Here is a 15,416-nt window from a genome sequence, read left to right on the forward strand (position 1 = left end):
AGTAATCTTTCCCGATAGGTTCGAAGGAACTACCATTCATCGGAAGGTATTGCTTGGTTACAAGGGTGTGCTTACATTTATGTTTTAGAAAGGACCATCCGTCGCATAATTTAGGTTATGGTCGTTTAAGTCAGCTATTATAATTCTGTTCAAGACGAATTGTTGGGACACTCAGTTTATAATTGAACGCAAACCACAGAAGTCCTGTCCAGAAGAACTGTCCAAATTAGTGGTTAGCGTGAAACGATTAATTCAAATTTTTTCGCAAAGTATATAGTGGCAGTTGGATTTTACGGCCTTTTTCTATGAATTATGCGAGAAATCATTAATAAATTGATCCTAGATTATGCCAAATGTATTACTTTTGAAAATAAAATATGATTTGAGTACAAGAAAATCCTTATATACATACAAATCCACGAATATATCCCAAAAAAATTATCTTGATCCAAAAACTCAAACTTTTTTGTTCACTGTTTGTCACATTGAGTTAATTTTGAAAAAGATAATCAGCGTTTTTAACCAAGCATTGCATTGAAATTCGCGAAATATTGCAATGGTGTTAACAGTTTCATTGAGTTTGTTCAAATATAAAGGTTGAAGTTCAGGACAAGTGAATTTTATACGAAGATGCTAACAAAGTAGGAGGTTCATGCAAGAATAGTTATCAGTCATCCCCGAGAACAATCGAAAAAATGAAAAAGAAGGTATACATCATTGAAAAAAGCTGTTTCTGCGGGAGGAATCACTCACCATCTTGGAAAAGAATATTAATATCGTACTAGTTTGGTCAACACTTATCTAAGACTTTTCATCCCAAAAATATTAATGGTGCCCGATATCAGGTGGAATCTGGTACTATACTTTTCAGCTAAAATATGAGACTTTCCAAGCTTTCAAATTCCGCTGAATGCACTGTTCAACTATACACAGGTATTTGGCAAATGAAAAAAGTGCGTGTGAATTGACTTACAAACTACTAGATTTCTGTGAAACTAACTTAGACTTCGTCAAAATATTAAACAACTTTTCCGGATAATTTCAAATCGGTTTTTAGTTGTTAACAAAGTTGTAGACAATTAAAATATCTCTCAGATTCTCACTTTTAGTGTTGTTCGAATGTCTAAAGCACCATCTAGGAACAGAAATATGAACTAGTTCTAATGTAAAATCTATGTTTTCAAGAAAAAAAACTTCAAAAAAAAAGTTGCTCTAGACCCCCCGACGGATTATTTTGATGATGGTTTCAAATGAAAGGGGAAAACCCATTCTTTCATATCCTGAAGTTTCAGAGATGCTGAATTTTTTTGCATAAAGTTGTTAAAAAAGACACCGTGTGTTATGACTGTTCGAATGCCTTGGTGCTCGTTCCTTTAACTCCTTAATGCCCATGTTGTTTTTGAATAACAACGTTTTTAAACAGCTCAAATTTTTTATTGAAGCAAGATTTGCTCTCGAAAACAAGTAAGGCTAATAAATGTGACAATTGCCTTTCGTTTGAGTATTAACAGCTACAAGGATCAGCTCTAAAAATGAAGTTATTGTAATTAGTTTGATTGGATTCCGATGAAGCAGTGCAGCCAGTGACATTTTACGTTGACGACGGAAAATGAATTTTTCATATATCCTTGTTATTTTGCAATATTATTTAAAATTGATAAAACTTATCAATTTGGACTGTCTTTGGCTACGTTTTCTAGGAGAATTGTATTGACCATTGGAAAGTAAAAATTGAGAAGCTTCTAGCACTGCGAGAGAAGCCCCTATCTTTATGAAGAAGGCTTTTCGTGTTTCTTGACCCCACCATGTTCAAGGAAAAATAGTTTTGAAACCCTGCATGCACTAGCAAAAAGTTGGACATGAAAGGGTTAGCAAATATATTGGAACATGGATCTACATAAAAAATTCGAACATTTTAGAAAATCAGCCAAAAAGTCGCATAAAAAAGATTTCAGTGTATAAAGAAACATCGTTTCTGGGAGATGTTTTGAAAACCGGTATTTTACCTCAAAACCCTTGGGTCCCATTCGAATTATTTTTCTGGCTACGTACTTGTCCCTGAATGTTGGAAAAAGAGTAAAAAACGACATATTAAGGATCTTGTCGTCAACAATGCAGCTGGATGGCTGCAAATTGCTGCAAATGAATCAATTTTTCAGGGTGAAATCAGAGAAATACGATTAACCAAATAGTACAGCTTTGCCAATTTAAAATCAGTGCGCTTCTTTTTGTTGGTACAGAAATCAGTTGACAAATTCTTAAAATACTTACTCAAACAAAAAAAAAAGAGAATTAACGGAATATGTATACCACAAGCAAAACCTTGCCTCTTATACAATAAAAGATATTTCATGAAAACCAGTGATCTTGTTAAATTTTCGACGACGCTTGACATGGCTCACAGTTTATAATGGGCAATCTTATATGACATCATTCTTTAACCCGTTACTCTGAAACCGGAAATCTGACTCGAAATGTTGTTCTTTTTTCATGTGTGAAAATGGCTATAGGTATTGCTCTAAGAAATCAATGTGATATTGTTTGAGAAACTAACGCCTGGAGCTCTTTGAACCGTCGAGGTTTTTACAACTGGAGCTTCCTGAACCATCGAGGGCACGAAAGTGGAACCTCTAACACTGTCAATATACATAGTTTTCTTTCTTTTTAGAAATATTCCGGGAATTGATGGTAGAGATCTAGAATAGCCGTAAGGAGCGTATTTACCTGTTTTACTCAATTCTTCCCGAAAAGGTTACGAATAAACCTTACTCCGTAATAGGGGTGGTCAAATGAATCGTATGATTATTTGATTTATCGGAAATCGATTCCTGAAGACTGACAGAATTTGGATCAGTCCTATTCAATTGTCTACCTAGATGCAAAACCCGGTTTATCTGTAACTGAATTCTAAGTGGATGTGTTAATTTTGTTTTGCTTTTCTTAGAATAAGTTTCACCCTATTAATAATATCTGTTCATGTTCGATTTTGCTGACTGAATTGAGAGATTTTTTCTTAACATAAAACTCCGGAAAAAGTTTGTGTGGGTGAATGGAGAACAGTGAGTCTAGTTATGTAAGGTATGCAAACTAGGCTGGATGGAATTATCCAAGTCAGTCTTGGATATCACATACATTTGGAGCAGCATCAGATGTTGCTTCAAGCTGTTCTCAACTCCTATTCGGCAGTTTTCACGCCGCCACCCGCGTTACGGCTTGGTAAGGCCAAACTGGTGTCGAAGGGGGTCAATTGAGGTTGTCTGACGTATTCTTGATGGTCACATTATCAGCCTTAGATTAGGGACTTATATTTAATGTGGTAAATAATGTCTTTTTCGCTTCAGATAGTTGATATTCGAGCTAGTAGAACTCCTTGAGCGTCTGACATACGAGTTCCGACGGAAATTGAGAATCCGATAGAGATCCTTTCTATGAGACGATCGACCGACGGCGTCGAAATGCCGGAAGAGATGAGCAGCGGCAAGCGAGTTTAACATGAGAGAATGAAACTACCATTGAAATGAAATCGGTAAGTAGCACTAACAAAATACTTAATTTCGGGAACTGTACGAGACGGCGCTGGGCCTGGGGCCTTCGACTGGCATGGTCCATTCTCATTGATTCGGAAGTCTTCTTGGCTGGTTGGTAGATATGTGCTCCTACTTGCAAGTTGATCAATTCGCTTGGGTGGGAGACATGTGGATCCTACTAGTTGTCGACTCTTTCGATCGTGGGTATGAGACTAGTTCAGGACTGGCACCTTAGAGATAGTTAATTATTCTGGACTTGTTCTTATGATTATTAAACTCGACCAAGCACACCGGCTCTCAGAAATGATAAGCAACCCTTTTGGGTCGGTGTGGTCTATTCTAGTCGAACCAGGCGGACTTTCGGTTCGAGCAAACTTTATGGGGAATAGTGGATAAATATTTCTTATGCCCTTTATGGGCAGAGAATCTTTTTGCGAAATCATAAAATACCTTCACTGCCCTAGTAACAATTGTGGTTTTATGATTGTTTTGTAACCACCGATAAAATTAGATTACACTTGTAGCGTGCTATAGAACTTCACTTGTTACTTGGATGGTCTAGCTACTCAGGATAAAAAATAATAGAAAAAAATGAGGGTTTGCCTGGTCCATTATGTAATGAATACGTATATTGACTAGAACAGGGATAATCGAATTATGTTAAAGATAGAAATGAAACAGCACAGTTGTAGGAAAAATGTTCGCGAGTAAGGACTAATACTGCTAGTATGTTTACCGTTTCAATTAATGGTCGATTGATCCGCTTCGGACCTAGGAGACAAAAAGGAGATTAGGAAGAGACAGAAGCGGATTCAATGCAAAATTGGCCAATATGACGTTGACACCAAGGCGATGGTAGGATGATTTTCGATAGGATGACAGACTAGATGACACGATGTTACACGCTCTAAACTTGTGCCAAATAGTATGTATGTATGTACGAATGTAAGCCCGTATGTATGCTGTATGCATGGATGTGTATAGGAGTATGTAATGTCTCCCTGAGCAACATGAAAGGATAGCCTCTGAGCCGCCAAAACGCTCATGGGAAGCCGGGTGCGCGGTCGTGTGTGACCATAAAGCACACACTGTGACCATAAAGCACACACTGTCAAGTGCAGCGGTGAGACGGTAGGTGTACAGTTAATGCACATAGGTTGCAGAAATAGGTTGTTGAGACAGCCCGATTGCACACTGTTAAATAACAATAACAATAAAACTCCGGAAAAAGTTTGTGATTGATGCAAACTTTTTAACTGGTAAAGTTGAGGTGTCGTGGCAGGCTCGTGCACACAACTTTTCATGTCCTTTTCAGGGCTCGAGTAAGTAATTTTGAATTCGTTTATAATTGTTCGGCTTACAACCTTAGCAACTAACTAATGATACCTTTAACCAAAAGATTACCTCTAATCCAAAACACTTACCCAACAAACAGCACATTCACCGAGAATATTCCCGATGCGACAAAGTTGAACACCTCCGGTGCCGTCGCAAGCGTTTGACTATAGATATAGGTAAACAGGGGAGATGCGGCCAGCGGAACCATTGCGGTTACGGAAATTGCCATAGAGTAAATCTTCGCAATATCATGCGAAGGTAGAATACTGGACGAAATGGCCATCATAGCGGCACCCTCGGTTCCCTTGAGTGGTGTTACTCCGGTCGACATGTACAGCTGCCAGCCGCTGGTGGCCATACCTTTGATGAAGCTGTCGCTAGTAAACGAGAGCACCGATAGGAAGGCGATGGCAATATCCGGTAGCTTGAATAGTTTCTTCAAGATTGTTATTCCTAGAAAGTTGCCGATGATAATTGACAGAAAATCGGCGGACTGCCACAACGTGAAATCTTCCAGAGTCCAGTTGAATTTCTTCCTCGTGTATAGATAGAACACATCGCTACCTCGCGATCCTAGTACGGTGAAGGCTGCGATGGCTACAGTCAACCATATGATTCCTCTATCGTAACCTGATCTCGCTTTGAAGAACGTGATGAACATATCCTTCAGCAAATCCAGCCGGAATATCTCTCTAAGCTTGGCACAATTTCCACTGAATTGGTCCACCTGTCGTCGCGAAACACTGTCCACGATGACTAACTTGACGTAAAAAGTCGCAAACAACATCGTACTGGCAGAAATGAGAAATACCGTGCTTGCGTTGGTCCACGCCAAAATAAAACTGCTGGACATCATTCCGAGAAAGGCTCCGGCCAGAGTACACGCTTGCAAGATTCCCATTCGTACCGTTCGATTTTGTTCCGTTGTAATATCTGTGAGAAAGCTAAACATACCGGCACATACCACGCTAGTTCCGCCGGTGATAGCTGCTGGAATAAAGGCCGCCACGTACAACCAAGGGCTCAGGTTCAGCGAAGACGAAAAGTGGCAAATGGCGGTTTTACAGATGTAGGTGATGAAATAGCCTGTCGAGAAGAATATGTATATTAGTGTAGTTAAAATGATAGCAAAAAACTATTGGACAACCCCGACAATGGTTCTAATATCTAAATCATTTGGGTAATTGCCAAAATGTAATTTGGCTCCCGCTAAAAGTTTCCTCAATCTTACTAAAATTATTATTCCTTAACCCTCCGGCACTCGCGTGAATGGCTCCCCGAATGAGCAACCGCTGGTGCTGGAAGAAGATTTCGCTTGAGTTTCGGAAGGTGTTGCACAAAATACAACGGCGCGAGTGCCGGCTCGACTGTGTTTCTCGATTTTTTATTTTCGATACTCGTTACTATTTAATTGCAAAGGGTAGTAGAAAGCAATCCAATTATTTATCAATTTACATTTTATGTCAGCAAAAATTATACTAAAATTTAATACAGTGCCGAATCGGAGCTTGGAACGATACTATTCAGTGCTGCTTTCATTCCAATAAACACTCCGCCACCGCATTCAGGGGCACGGTGTGTGACAAAACCCCAAAAATCAATATGATGCAATTCTTTTGCGAATATTTATTTTACTTTACTTTATGATTAAATAAAATTATCTCAAAATTTTGTGATAATGGGATTAAATATGAATTTTCAACAAATCGTTGAAGTAAGTGACGTCGAGGATTTCTTTTCAATTCAATTCATATCAATTTCTCATACCTTCGAACTTAAAATGACGAAATCTCAAGAACTATAAATTTAAGCGCTACCATGTTTTAATTGCCGCAAGGTTCTACTGTATTGATTTTCGGCAAACTGAAGACTAAGAGAAACTAAAGCAATGAAATTGAAAGACGGATAGGTATTCTAGAGCGAAAGAGTTATAATCTTAGAACGGAAAACTAGAACTAGGCAGGCTCATATGGACATGATCGAAAGGAAATGTGAAGAGTCCTTTGCCTTCTGCTAAGTAGGAGTTGGGCTTTGCACCCAAGTCTACCGCATGGTCTTTGATAGAACATAACTCATCATCATGTTTTACCGGCCGGCGTCGACTTTATGATTTAGATCGTTGGATTTGCAGTGAGGTTATCGCCATCTCACGCTTTAAACCCGTTCATCTACAAACGCTCGAGTCCTGCGCAATACTACAGCTCTCGCCACAAATGCGAACATAGTATTGCGGTCATACACGAAACCTACGCCCGCGAGGGCGAATGACCCATTGAGATTAAAGCCCCAATAAACAATAATAATAATACACTCGCGATCTCGCTAACATAAAAACGTCCCTATGATTAGGAATTTTAACAACTACGAATTTCCACGTTTCCACGCGATCATGAATCAGTCAGGTCTTATACTAGCAGCGCCTACATTCATATCTTCAGTTTTATCTCAAGACAATAAATGACGGTTATATACACTACACAACAAGTTACAGGGCGATATTACCGGACATTCTAGTTATATGAGGGAACTTAATCTCTTCTAACATCTAAACCATACCAAAATTAAACGTCAGACTCGCGGTTTGCGTGAACATTCAAGAACTCAAGCGAATATCCAAATGACCACATGGTTATGCAGTGGAATTTACACGCGAATTTACATACTCATTAGCACACACGATAAACAAACACCTACGCTATCAAATACGATAACATACAAACACTCGGATCGTTCGCGATCATCCACGCACTGTAACGCCTGCGATCTCGCAAACATGAAAATGCCCCAGTGAATAAGGGAACGTTTTACCACTTCTAAATTTATAAATACGGTCTCAAGCGTGAACATATAAACGCTCGTTCCGACGCGATCTTGAAATCTCCACGCCCCCACATCTGAACCGTACGTTCAGAATTACAATAAGAATCAAAGCCAGCTGCATCAGTTGTTTCCGAGCCTTTCAGCGGAGCAGATCGTTATACTTCACAGTGGTGTTCGGTGTGTAAGTTTCAGTGAGTGAAGGTCAGCCGTTGTTCGTTTGTTGGCTGCCGTTCTGCTGGTGCCGGTGGCAAGTCCAGCGTGTTGTTTTCACTGGTGCGGAACAATCGACGTTACTGCAGATAAGTTTTGTCTGTTTTTTTTCCTCTCGTTTGCTTTCTTTCCTTTTCTCTTTTTTTATTTTACCTTGCAATTTAATAATAAGACACATTCCCGTATATGCAACGCTCTGCCTTCGTGCTTAAATGGCCGAGGGCGAAATACCATCTAATATTCTCTTGGAAGTCCCTGATTCCCCTAACACGCGCATTGCCCCCCGTATAAAACAGTACCCTCTAGATTCCACTGGGCCATGGGTAGTGTACTTTCGGACCGGGGAGAAACCGGTTAATGTATTGAAACTTTCTCGGGATCTGACTGCTAATTACCGGCCGTAGCTCAGATAACACGTGTTCGGGTAAACAAGATACGTGTTTTAGTGAATGACCTCGGCCAGGCAAACGCGATTGCTTGCTGTGAGCGCTTTATACTATGTTCACATTAGCGCTGATATCAAGTGATATGCGAATTACCATGATATCCGACGATATTAAGTACCATATTACTTGATATCCCATACAACTCGAATGTCATCTCATATCACAATCATTGTGTGATGGTGATATGAGATGACATTCGAGTTGTATGGGATATCAAGTAATATGGCACTTAGTATCGTCGGATATCATGGTAATTCGCATATCACTTGATATAAGCGCTAATGTGAACATAGTATTACGCGGGAATTTAAAGCGTACGTGCCTTGTGTGGCCGTAGAAATCGATGGGGTTGTGTCCGAACCGGATCTGAAATGCGAAGAACTGTTGGAGCACGGGGTTGGCTGCTTTAAGGACCCCTCACTCCAACAGATTAAGATCTTAGAATGCAAACAATTGTATACCGCAAACACCGAGGGAGGTAAGACTTCCTACTCTCAATCAGGCTCGCTTCGGGTGACTTTCGCCGGGTCTTCTCTTCCCAACTACATCCTCCTTGACAAAGTTCGCCTACCAGTTAGCCTGTTTGTACCATGGGTCATGAGCTGCAGTAATTGCAAGCAGTTGGGCCACACAGCCACCTATTGTGGAAATAAAAAACGATGCGGAAAATGTGAGGGAGAGCATGAGGATGACTCTTGCGGCAAAGAAACTGAAAAGTGTATTTACTGCGGGGGCCCTTCGCATGCTCTTCAGTCATGCCCTGCGTACAAACAGCGCGGGGATAAAATTAAACGCTAAGGAACGCTCGAGGCGCTCTTAAGCAGAAATGTTAAAGAATGCTTCGCCATCTGTCCTGTCTGAAAATCCCTTTGCTGGTTTGGATCGCGTTGAGCAAGAATCTGACGACCCTCAAGAGGGAACATCTCTCGTTAACCCGGGGGAGTCCAGGAAGAGGAAAACTCTAGCCTCCCCTAGACTACCTCGTAAGGGTCTCAAGATGTCATCCTCTGAGAGTGCGCCAACAACATCTAATAAATCCAACGGAAGTGCTGCCCTAAAGCCGAAGCAATCTGCTCCCGGATTTGGGATCATCCATAAATGACGTAGCATTATATGGGGGTGGGGCGAGTTTTGTATTTGTGATTATGTGTGACGACCCCCCTGGAGGTCATGTCATACTACGTAGCTTTACCCGTTTCATCTAACTAACATCGTTTTTTTATTTTTTTTTAATTTTTTCCGGCGTCAAGGGGGGGAGGTTTGTGACGAAATGCTACGATGGGGGAGGGGGTGTTAAAAATCACTCAAAAAATGCTACGTCATTTATGGATGATCCCTTTGGAAATTTTAATTCTAACAAGGAGTACCCACCACTTCCAGGGACACCAGAAACCCCAAGTGTCCCTCTTTTTCCAACAGGCACTCAGTCCAGTTATGGACTAATGAAATTTTCTGACATCGTGGACTTAATTTTCACAGCTTTAAATGTTACTGATGCTCTTAAAAGCCTTCTGATACATTTTCTCCCTATAGTGCAAACATTTTTGAAGCAGTTGACTGCTAAAAAATTGAACCGGTTGAATGGATCTGGTTCTTGGTAATCCGGAATGTTATTTATTGTTACGGGACCCTACGGCAATTTGAAAAATGGAAATGGAATGGAACGGTTCCACGGGAACCTGCTCCAGATTGTCCGTTCCGCGGTCAAATTACCAAATGGTCCCAAAACCACGAGATACAACCTACTGATGCAATTCTAAGAATTTTGATACCCATATTGCAAGTATTCCATCGAAGTTCACCATTAGTATCCCAGCACTGGAGCCTGCTTCCGGAAACCCGGATTCCCGGAAACCGAATGAAATAACACGATTCATTTTTACCAAGTCCAAAAGGTGATGGGTTCCTGAATCCAAAACACCCAAAAGTATCAAAATCGGTTGAAAATTACATTAGTTATTGGCATTTCAGTTTTGTGGGCACCCGGGTACCCACATCGGCCTGTTACGAAGAAAAAAAATCAGGAGCTCCTCCTTATTCCCACCCGTACTATATCAACAATATTATTAACCCAAAAGCTTGACTTAGTGAAGTTCTAAGATGTCACAAAGTTTCAATTTCCAGCTATGGATAAAACATGGGATTTTCATTAATTGAAACTTAAAAAGGTACCCGGGTACCGCGTCGGACACATAACGGTTTAATCATCATCTATAAAAGAACGTACACCGATTTGGTACATTTGGTATATAATAAAAGAGCCAGGTAATGCAAATGAAAAGAGCAGGCAAATCATAATGTTGCACTAAGTCGCTGTGCAATGAATTGTGTTGAATTATGTCGTTAAAAAAAGAGCATTCTTCGAAAACAAGAATATTCGGGTATCGGTATTCCACCAGTACTACCGGTACTTTAGTACCATGGCACCGGTTCTCACAAAAATGATCGATACTAGGAACCTCCGACTTCGCGCCAGCTGTTCAAATTCAAAAAAATATAATTCAACTTGTGTGAATGGTTTAAATGACTGGTCGCGACGGATAGTTAGACAGATAGCTGACTAATTCTTAAAATTTTCTTGTTCCCAGAACTCAGAAAAAATACTCAAAATTCACTTTTTGGCCTCTCGTTTACTGGTTGCCTATTACCACAAAAATTGCTAAACTACCAACGTTATTTGGTTATTTGTGGCAGAATTTTTATTCTATTTCCACTGAGCTCGAAAATTTCGGACAAATCCGTACAGGTATTTTTTCTCGAGCATCCGTCGGAAAATCCGTGCAGTCCTCCCAAACTCCGTACGGTTGGTCAGCTTACTAATGTCAAAGGCGCTTGTTCCTAAGCATATATCACACCCCTTTTTGCAGCGAGCTCCTAGCTGATTTTTTCAAAGTTGCTTTCAAATGAAGGATGTAATACTTTCATTGACTGCTATTGAATTTCATACAGTAGGTACTGACTTTTTCTTCCGGAGTTACAACTTGGTTATTGCCCGACCAGGAGAAAATACCTGGCCAATAACCCGAGCATAGGGAGTGGGCGTAGCGTATTGGTAAATCGATTGCCTTGTACGCAGCGCACCTGGGTTCGAGTCCCGACCCCGCACATAGGGTTAGAAATTTTTCCTAAGAGATTTTTCTAACCCGAAGAGGCGAATGACCTTAAGGTTAAAACCTTTATAATTGAAATAAAAATAAAAAAAAAACCCGAGCATACTATTTTCTGGTATCATACCAAAACCTGATATTAATTGAATATTAATACCTCATTAAGGTATTAAGCTGGTATTGAAGAAACATTCTCCAATACCTACTTAATACCTCAATGAGGTATAATACTTTATTTTAGTATTACTTATGTATTCCAGTTAGTTTTACAGATACCAAATCAATACCTCCATACAGTGAGTTTCGTTATTGGAAGGTTGAAAAGGTTTTGTTATTATTCAGGTATTATAATAACTCGTTTCAGTATCAAGTAGTTATTCGTAGTACATGTTTCAGTTATTATTTCAAGTATTTTACCTCTTATGCAAGGCTCCTTAATACCTTATTGTGGTGTTCAGTATTGGGTATAGTATACCTGAATTTGGTATTCTTAAGCTATTTTCTTCCGCTCGGGTGTGGTCACATAGGAATTTCTCATACCGATACGTAATACCTCATAGGATAAAAATCAATTGAAATGAACATCAAATTACTTCGATTCGCTGACCTAGATCACTGATAGTGATTCAAAGATTCTTGAAATAAGTTGTCCACTATCGATAATAATCGAAGCCCCAGGTTCCGGACATATTCCAGAACTAAAGCCACTTTGGTGATAATTGAACCAATTTTCACTAACCTAGTCTCAAATGAAAGGTACAATATGCAGTTGGGTGTTGCGCCCCCATTCACCTTTCCCCCTCCTTCCTCCCACACCTCTTCTCTCGAGGAAATAAATGGAAAAGTTTGAATTTTTGAAAAGCAATGTAGCAATATCTTTTATGAAATACTTCTTCTATCGTAGTACAAGGTCAAATTTGGAAAATCCAGTTGAGAACTTAAAAAAATACTTATAATTGTCAAAGTTATACTATGTTCACACTACAGAGTTAAAACACGTTACAATAATTATCAACAAGAAAAATGTCATCAAGGTAGCGTTAAAACACGTTTTAACTTGTAGTGTGAACGTAGTATTATAGCAATATCCGCAAAACGTGTTTTTTTTAAATAGGTTTGCTGTGACTACGATTCCAGTCCAATAGCTTAACGCTATAACTTAGCGTCTACTGATCCGTTCTCTATAAAAATTTTAGATAACATTCTTAAGAACTTGAACTTTACGAAAGGAAAATAAAAAAAAAACTATTTTTTTGGTCATCAATATAATTTACCAGAGGCCAAGCCATCAAATATATTCACAAGGTGTTTGGAAGAATTGTTCGTAGAAATATCCCTTACAATCTGATGAAAATTAAAATAAGTCATAGTGTACTATGATCAAACTAAAAAGAAACTTTTTACACTGTCGAGATAGAAAGCTACTGTCTTCCAGAATGCTTTAGAAATACTCGTAATAAATTTCAATTTCATTGCTTTAGTTTCTCTTAGTCTTAAATTTGCCGAAAATAATATCTGAGCTAGTATAAGTTGACGGTATACCAGAAAATAAGCATTTAAATTGAATTAATTTATTTTCAGATGAGCTTATAGAACTCGTTGAATGTCGCTTCAATAAAACGCGTGATTTGATCAAACGAGTCAGTGAAAACCAATTTCCTGGTTCGCCCCGTTCTACTCTACTTGCACTAATTTTTCACCTATTATCAGATCACAAGAGTTATCTCTCATTAACTCACCAATGCACGGTATCATCATGACTGGCTTTCTTCCGAACCGGTCGGACCACGGTCCCATAAACAAACCGCACAGCGCCGGAACCACCGAAATTAGTATGTTTGAAGCCATCGAAATTTTTGCCACCGTCGGTTGTACCGCCGTCTCCAGATTGGCAATTTCCGTCGAATTTGCGTTGGTTCCCAGGAGCAAACACAGGCTTTCATTGTAGCCCAAATACACGCACGTTTGGAATATGATTTGATTCGCCAGTACGATACCTTTGCGAAACGAACGAGACGGAACGAACAAAGGAAATACGGGGAATTAGATCGCAAAATCGTCAAGTCACTCGCGCAGGTTGCATCCTACCTGATATGCTCCATCCGAAGCTGAGCGCAACGGCCACCAGTTCCAGCGTCAGGCATTGCGTTTTTTTGGTGATCTCCACTTCACTGCTAGAGGCAGAAGAACTCACAGCACTGATTTGGTGGTGTAGTAAAGGGGTACCCTCGTTAGAATTGATACTTGCATTCGATTTGCTTCCTTCGCTGTCCATGGTTTGTTTGGATTTGAAGCAAATTTTCTGATATTCAGGATTGGGATACTGTCTTTGTTTGATTTTACGTTATCGTGGTGGGTGAAGTACCTCTGCCATCGGTCGCTCTCGATAACGGTGCAAAGTTAAACAACATGTGCGCCTAGGTGGACAATGAATCACTAATCACAATCGACCAAAATTACTCATTAATGGTAATCACCTAAAAATTGACGCGGTATCTAATAGTGATGATAAAAAAAATCTGAATGGTCCAATTCATCGACTGACACACAAACTTCGCGACTGCTACCATTCAGTTGTAAAGCTCCACCATAACTGAGCGCCAAACAGCTAATCGCACTTTCACGCAAATCGTGACATTGTAGCAAGTAGTTATTATTATCAATATCGGAAGCTAAAATCTCTAGCAATTGTATATAAAAACATTGGCTGTTATCAACCAAAACAAACGCTCGAGACGATGGTAAAAAACTGAATCATCGAAGGATTATTATTCTATATAATAGCATCCGAGCAAATACACACGATCGGTTATGCGCTAATGTCAGTAAGCCCCCGACGCTGTCCTTGACGATCGCGATGTGAGTGACGTATGCAGCCGAACGTAGCGTGCTTATCGCGATTCTGATGAGAACTGTTATATCGTGGTGAGTGAGTGAGTTAAATCAGCTGGTCGACAGTAACGTCGTTCGCGTTGGTGATGGGGCTGAAACCTTTGTCTGTGCATAGCTACTTTGAACGGGAAGTGGAATCGCCTCTGCGCATGAAGCATGGCAACCGAACAAACCTGTACCAGTTGAACGCGCAGATATGTGAACAGAGTAGCATTCAGTGCTTGAGAGCAGTGTCTTCATTGGTCGTGGATGGTACCCGATTCGGTCCTGGCTAATTTCGTGCAGAGAAAATACAATTCTGTGAACGGCAACCAAGACTAATGATGGTAATTATGCGGGGAAAAGTGGTAGAGAGGGAATGAAATGCACTCTGAAAGATCTGCCCGACTGTTGAGGTTTGAGTACCGCGTTAAACCGAAAAAATAAAAAATCGAAGTGATCAGACGGATCAGAAGGAAGGAAATATCACCAGTAAGACTGTTTCTAACACAAATCTACCAGAAATGGCTGAACTTAGATTCAAACGAACAGAATAAAGCTTCCATAGGCTGCCATTGATGTTTTTGTCCATCGGAATTTTGGTTCCGGAGAAACGGGTTGAAGAATACGGTCACACAATAAATTCCCATTTAAACTGATATCAAGATAATGCAAAACCTTTTAAAATGAATGTAAAATTACTCGAATTTGTAGGTCTAGATCGTTAATAACTAAATCTAAATATTCTAAATATTAATTCTAATAACACTACGCACTACGAGAACTAATATCAATGTTGTCGTGTAGAGCATCGAAAATAAGCATAATGGTGGCATGACAGCATTTTAGTCTACATTGAGATACTGAAACGACAATAAGTGTGTTTTTACAACTTTTGATTGTTGTGCATCATTGGATAGTACTGATTGTTTAAGTGATTGCATAAAAAATGTAAGTGGATTAAAATTCTTTGATTAAAGTCCTACAAAGTGCATAGATGAATTTAGTCCAACTTGTTTCATTTTTTTTAATTGCATCGTAATGAAAAATTACGCGGTGGGGCAAATCCGACCTCTAAATATTGGGGTAAATCCGAC

The 15,416-nt window shown here is 39.7% G+C and overlaps 1 protein-coding gene across 2 annotated transcripts in view; it reads right to left on the reverse strand.

Annotated features, from left to right (window-relative positions):
- Positions 1-14,332, reverse strand: part of LOC131688140 (proton-coupled folate transporter-like) — an 80,219-nt gene extending 65,887 nt beyond the window's left edge. The window contains exons 1-4 of one of the 2 annotated variants that reach the window (XM_058972292.1): positions 13,926-14,332; positions 13,537-13,865; positions 13,188-13,445; positions 4,952-5,951 (exon numbers count right to left, since the gene is read on the reverse strand). In XM_058972292.1, coding sequence (XP_058828275.1) covers positions 4,952-5,951; positions 13,188-13,445; positions 13,537-13,723 — 1,445 coding nt within the window. In that variant the 5' untranslated portion in view covers positions 13,724-13,865; positions 13,926-14,332. The remainder of the gene's footprint in view (positions 1-4,951; positions 5,952-13,187; positions 13,446-13,536; positions 13,866-13,925) is intronic. The other variant, XM_058972293.1, reaches the window with a different exon arrangement.
- Positions 14,333-15,416: the final 1,084 nt, after the last annotated feature.

This window comes from Topomyia yanbarensis, chromosome 3, assembly GCF_030247195.1.
Source record: "Topomyia yanbarensis strain Yona2022 chromosome 3, ASM3024719v1, whole genome shotgun sequence".
NCBI lineage: Eukaryota > Metazoa > Arthropoda > Insecta > Diptera > Culicidae > Topomyia > Topomyia yanbarensis.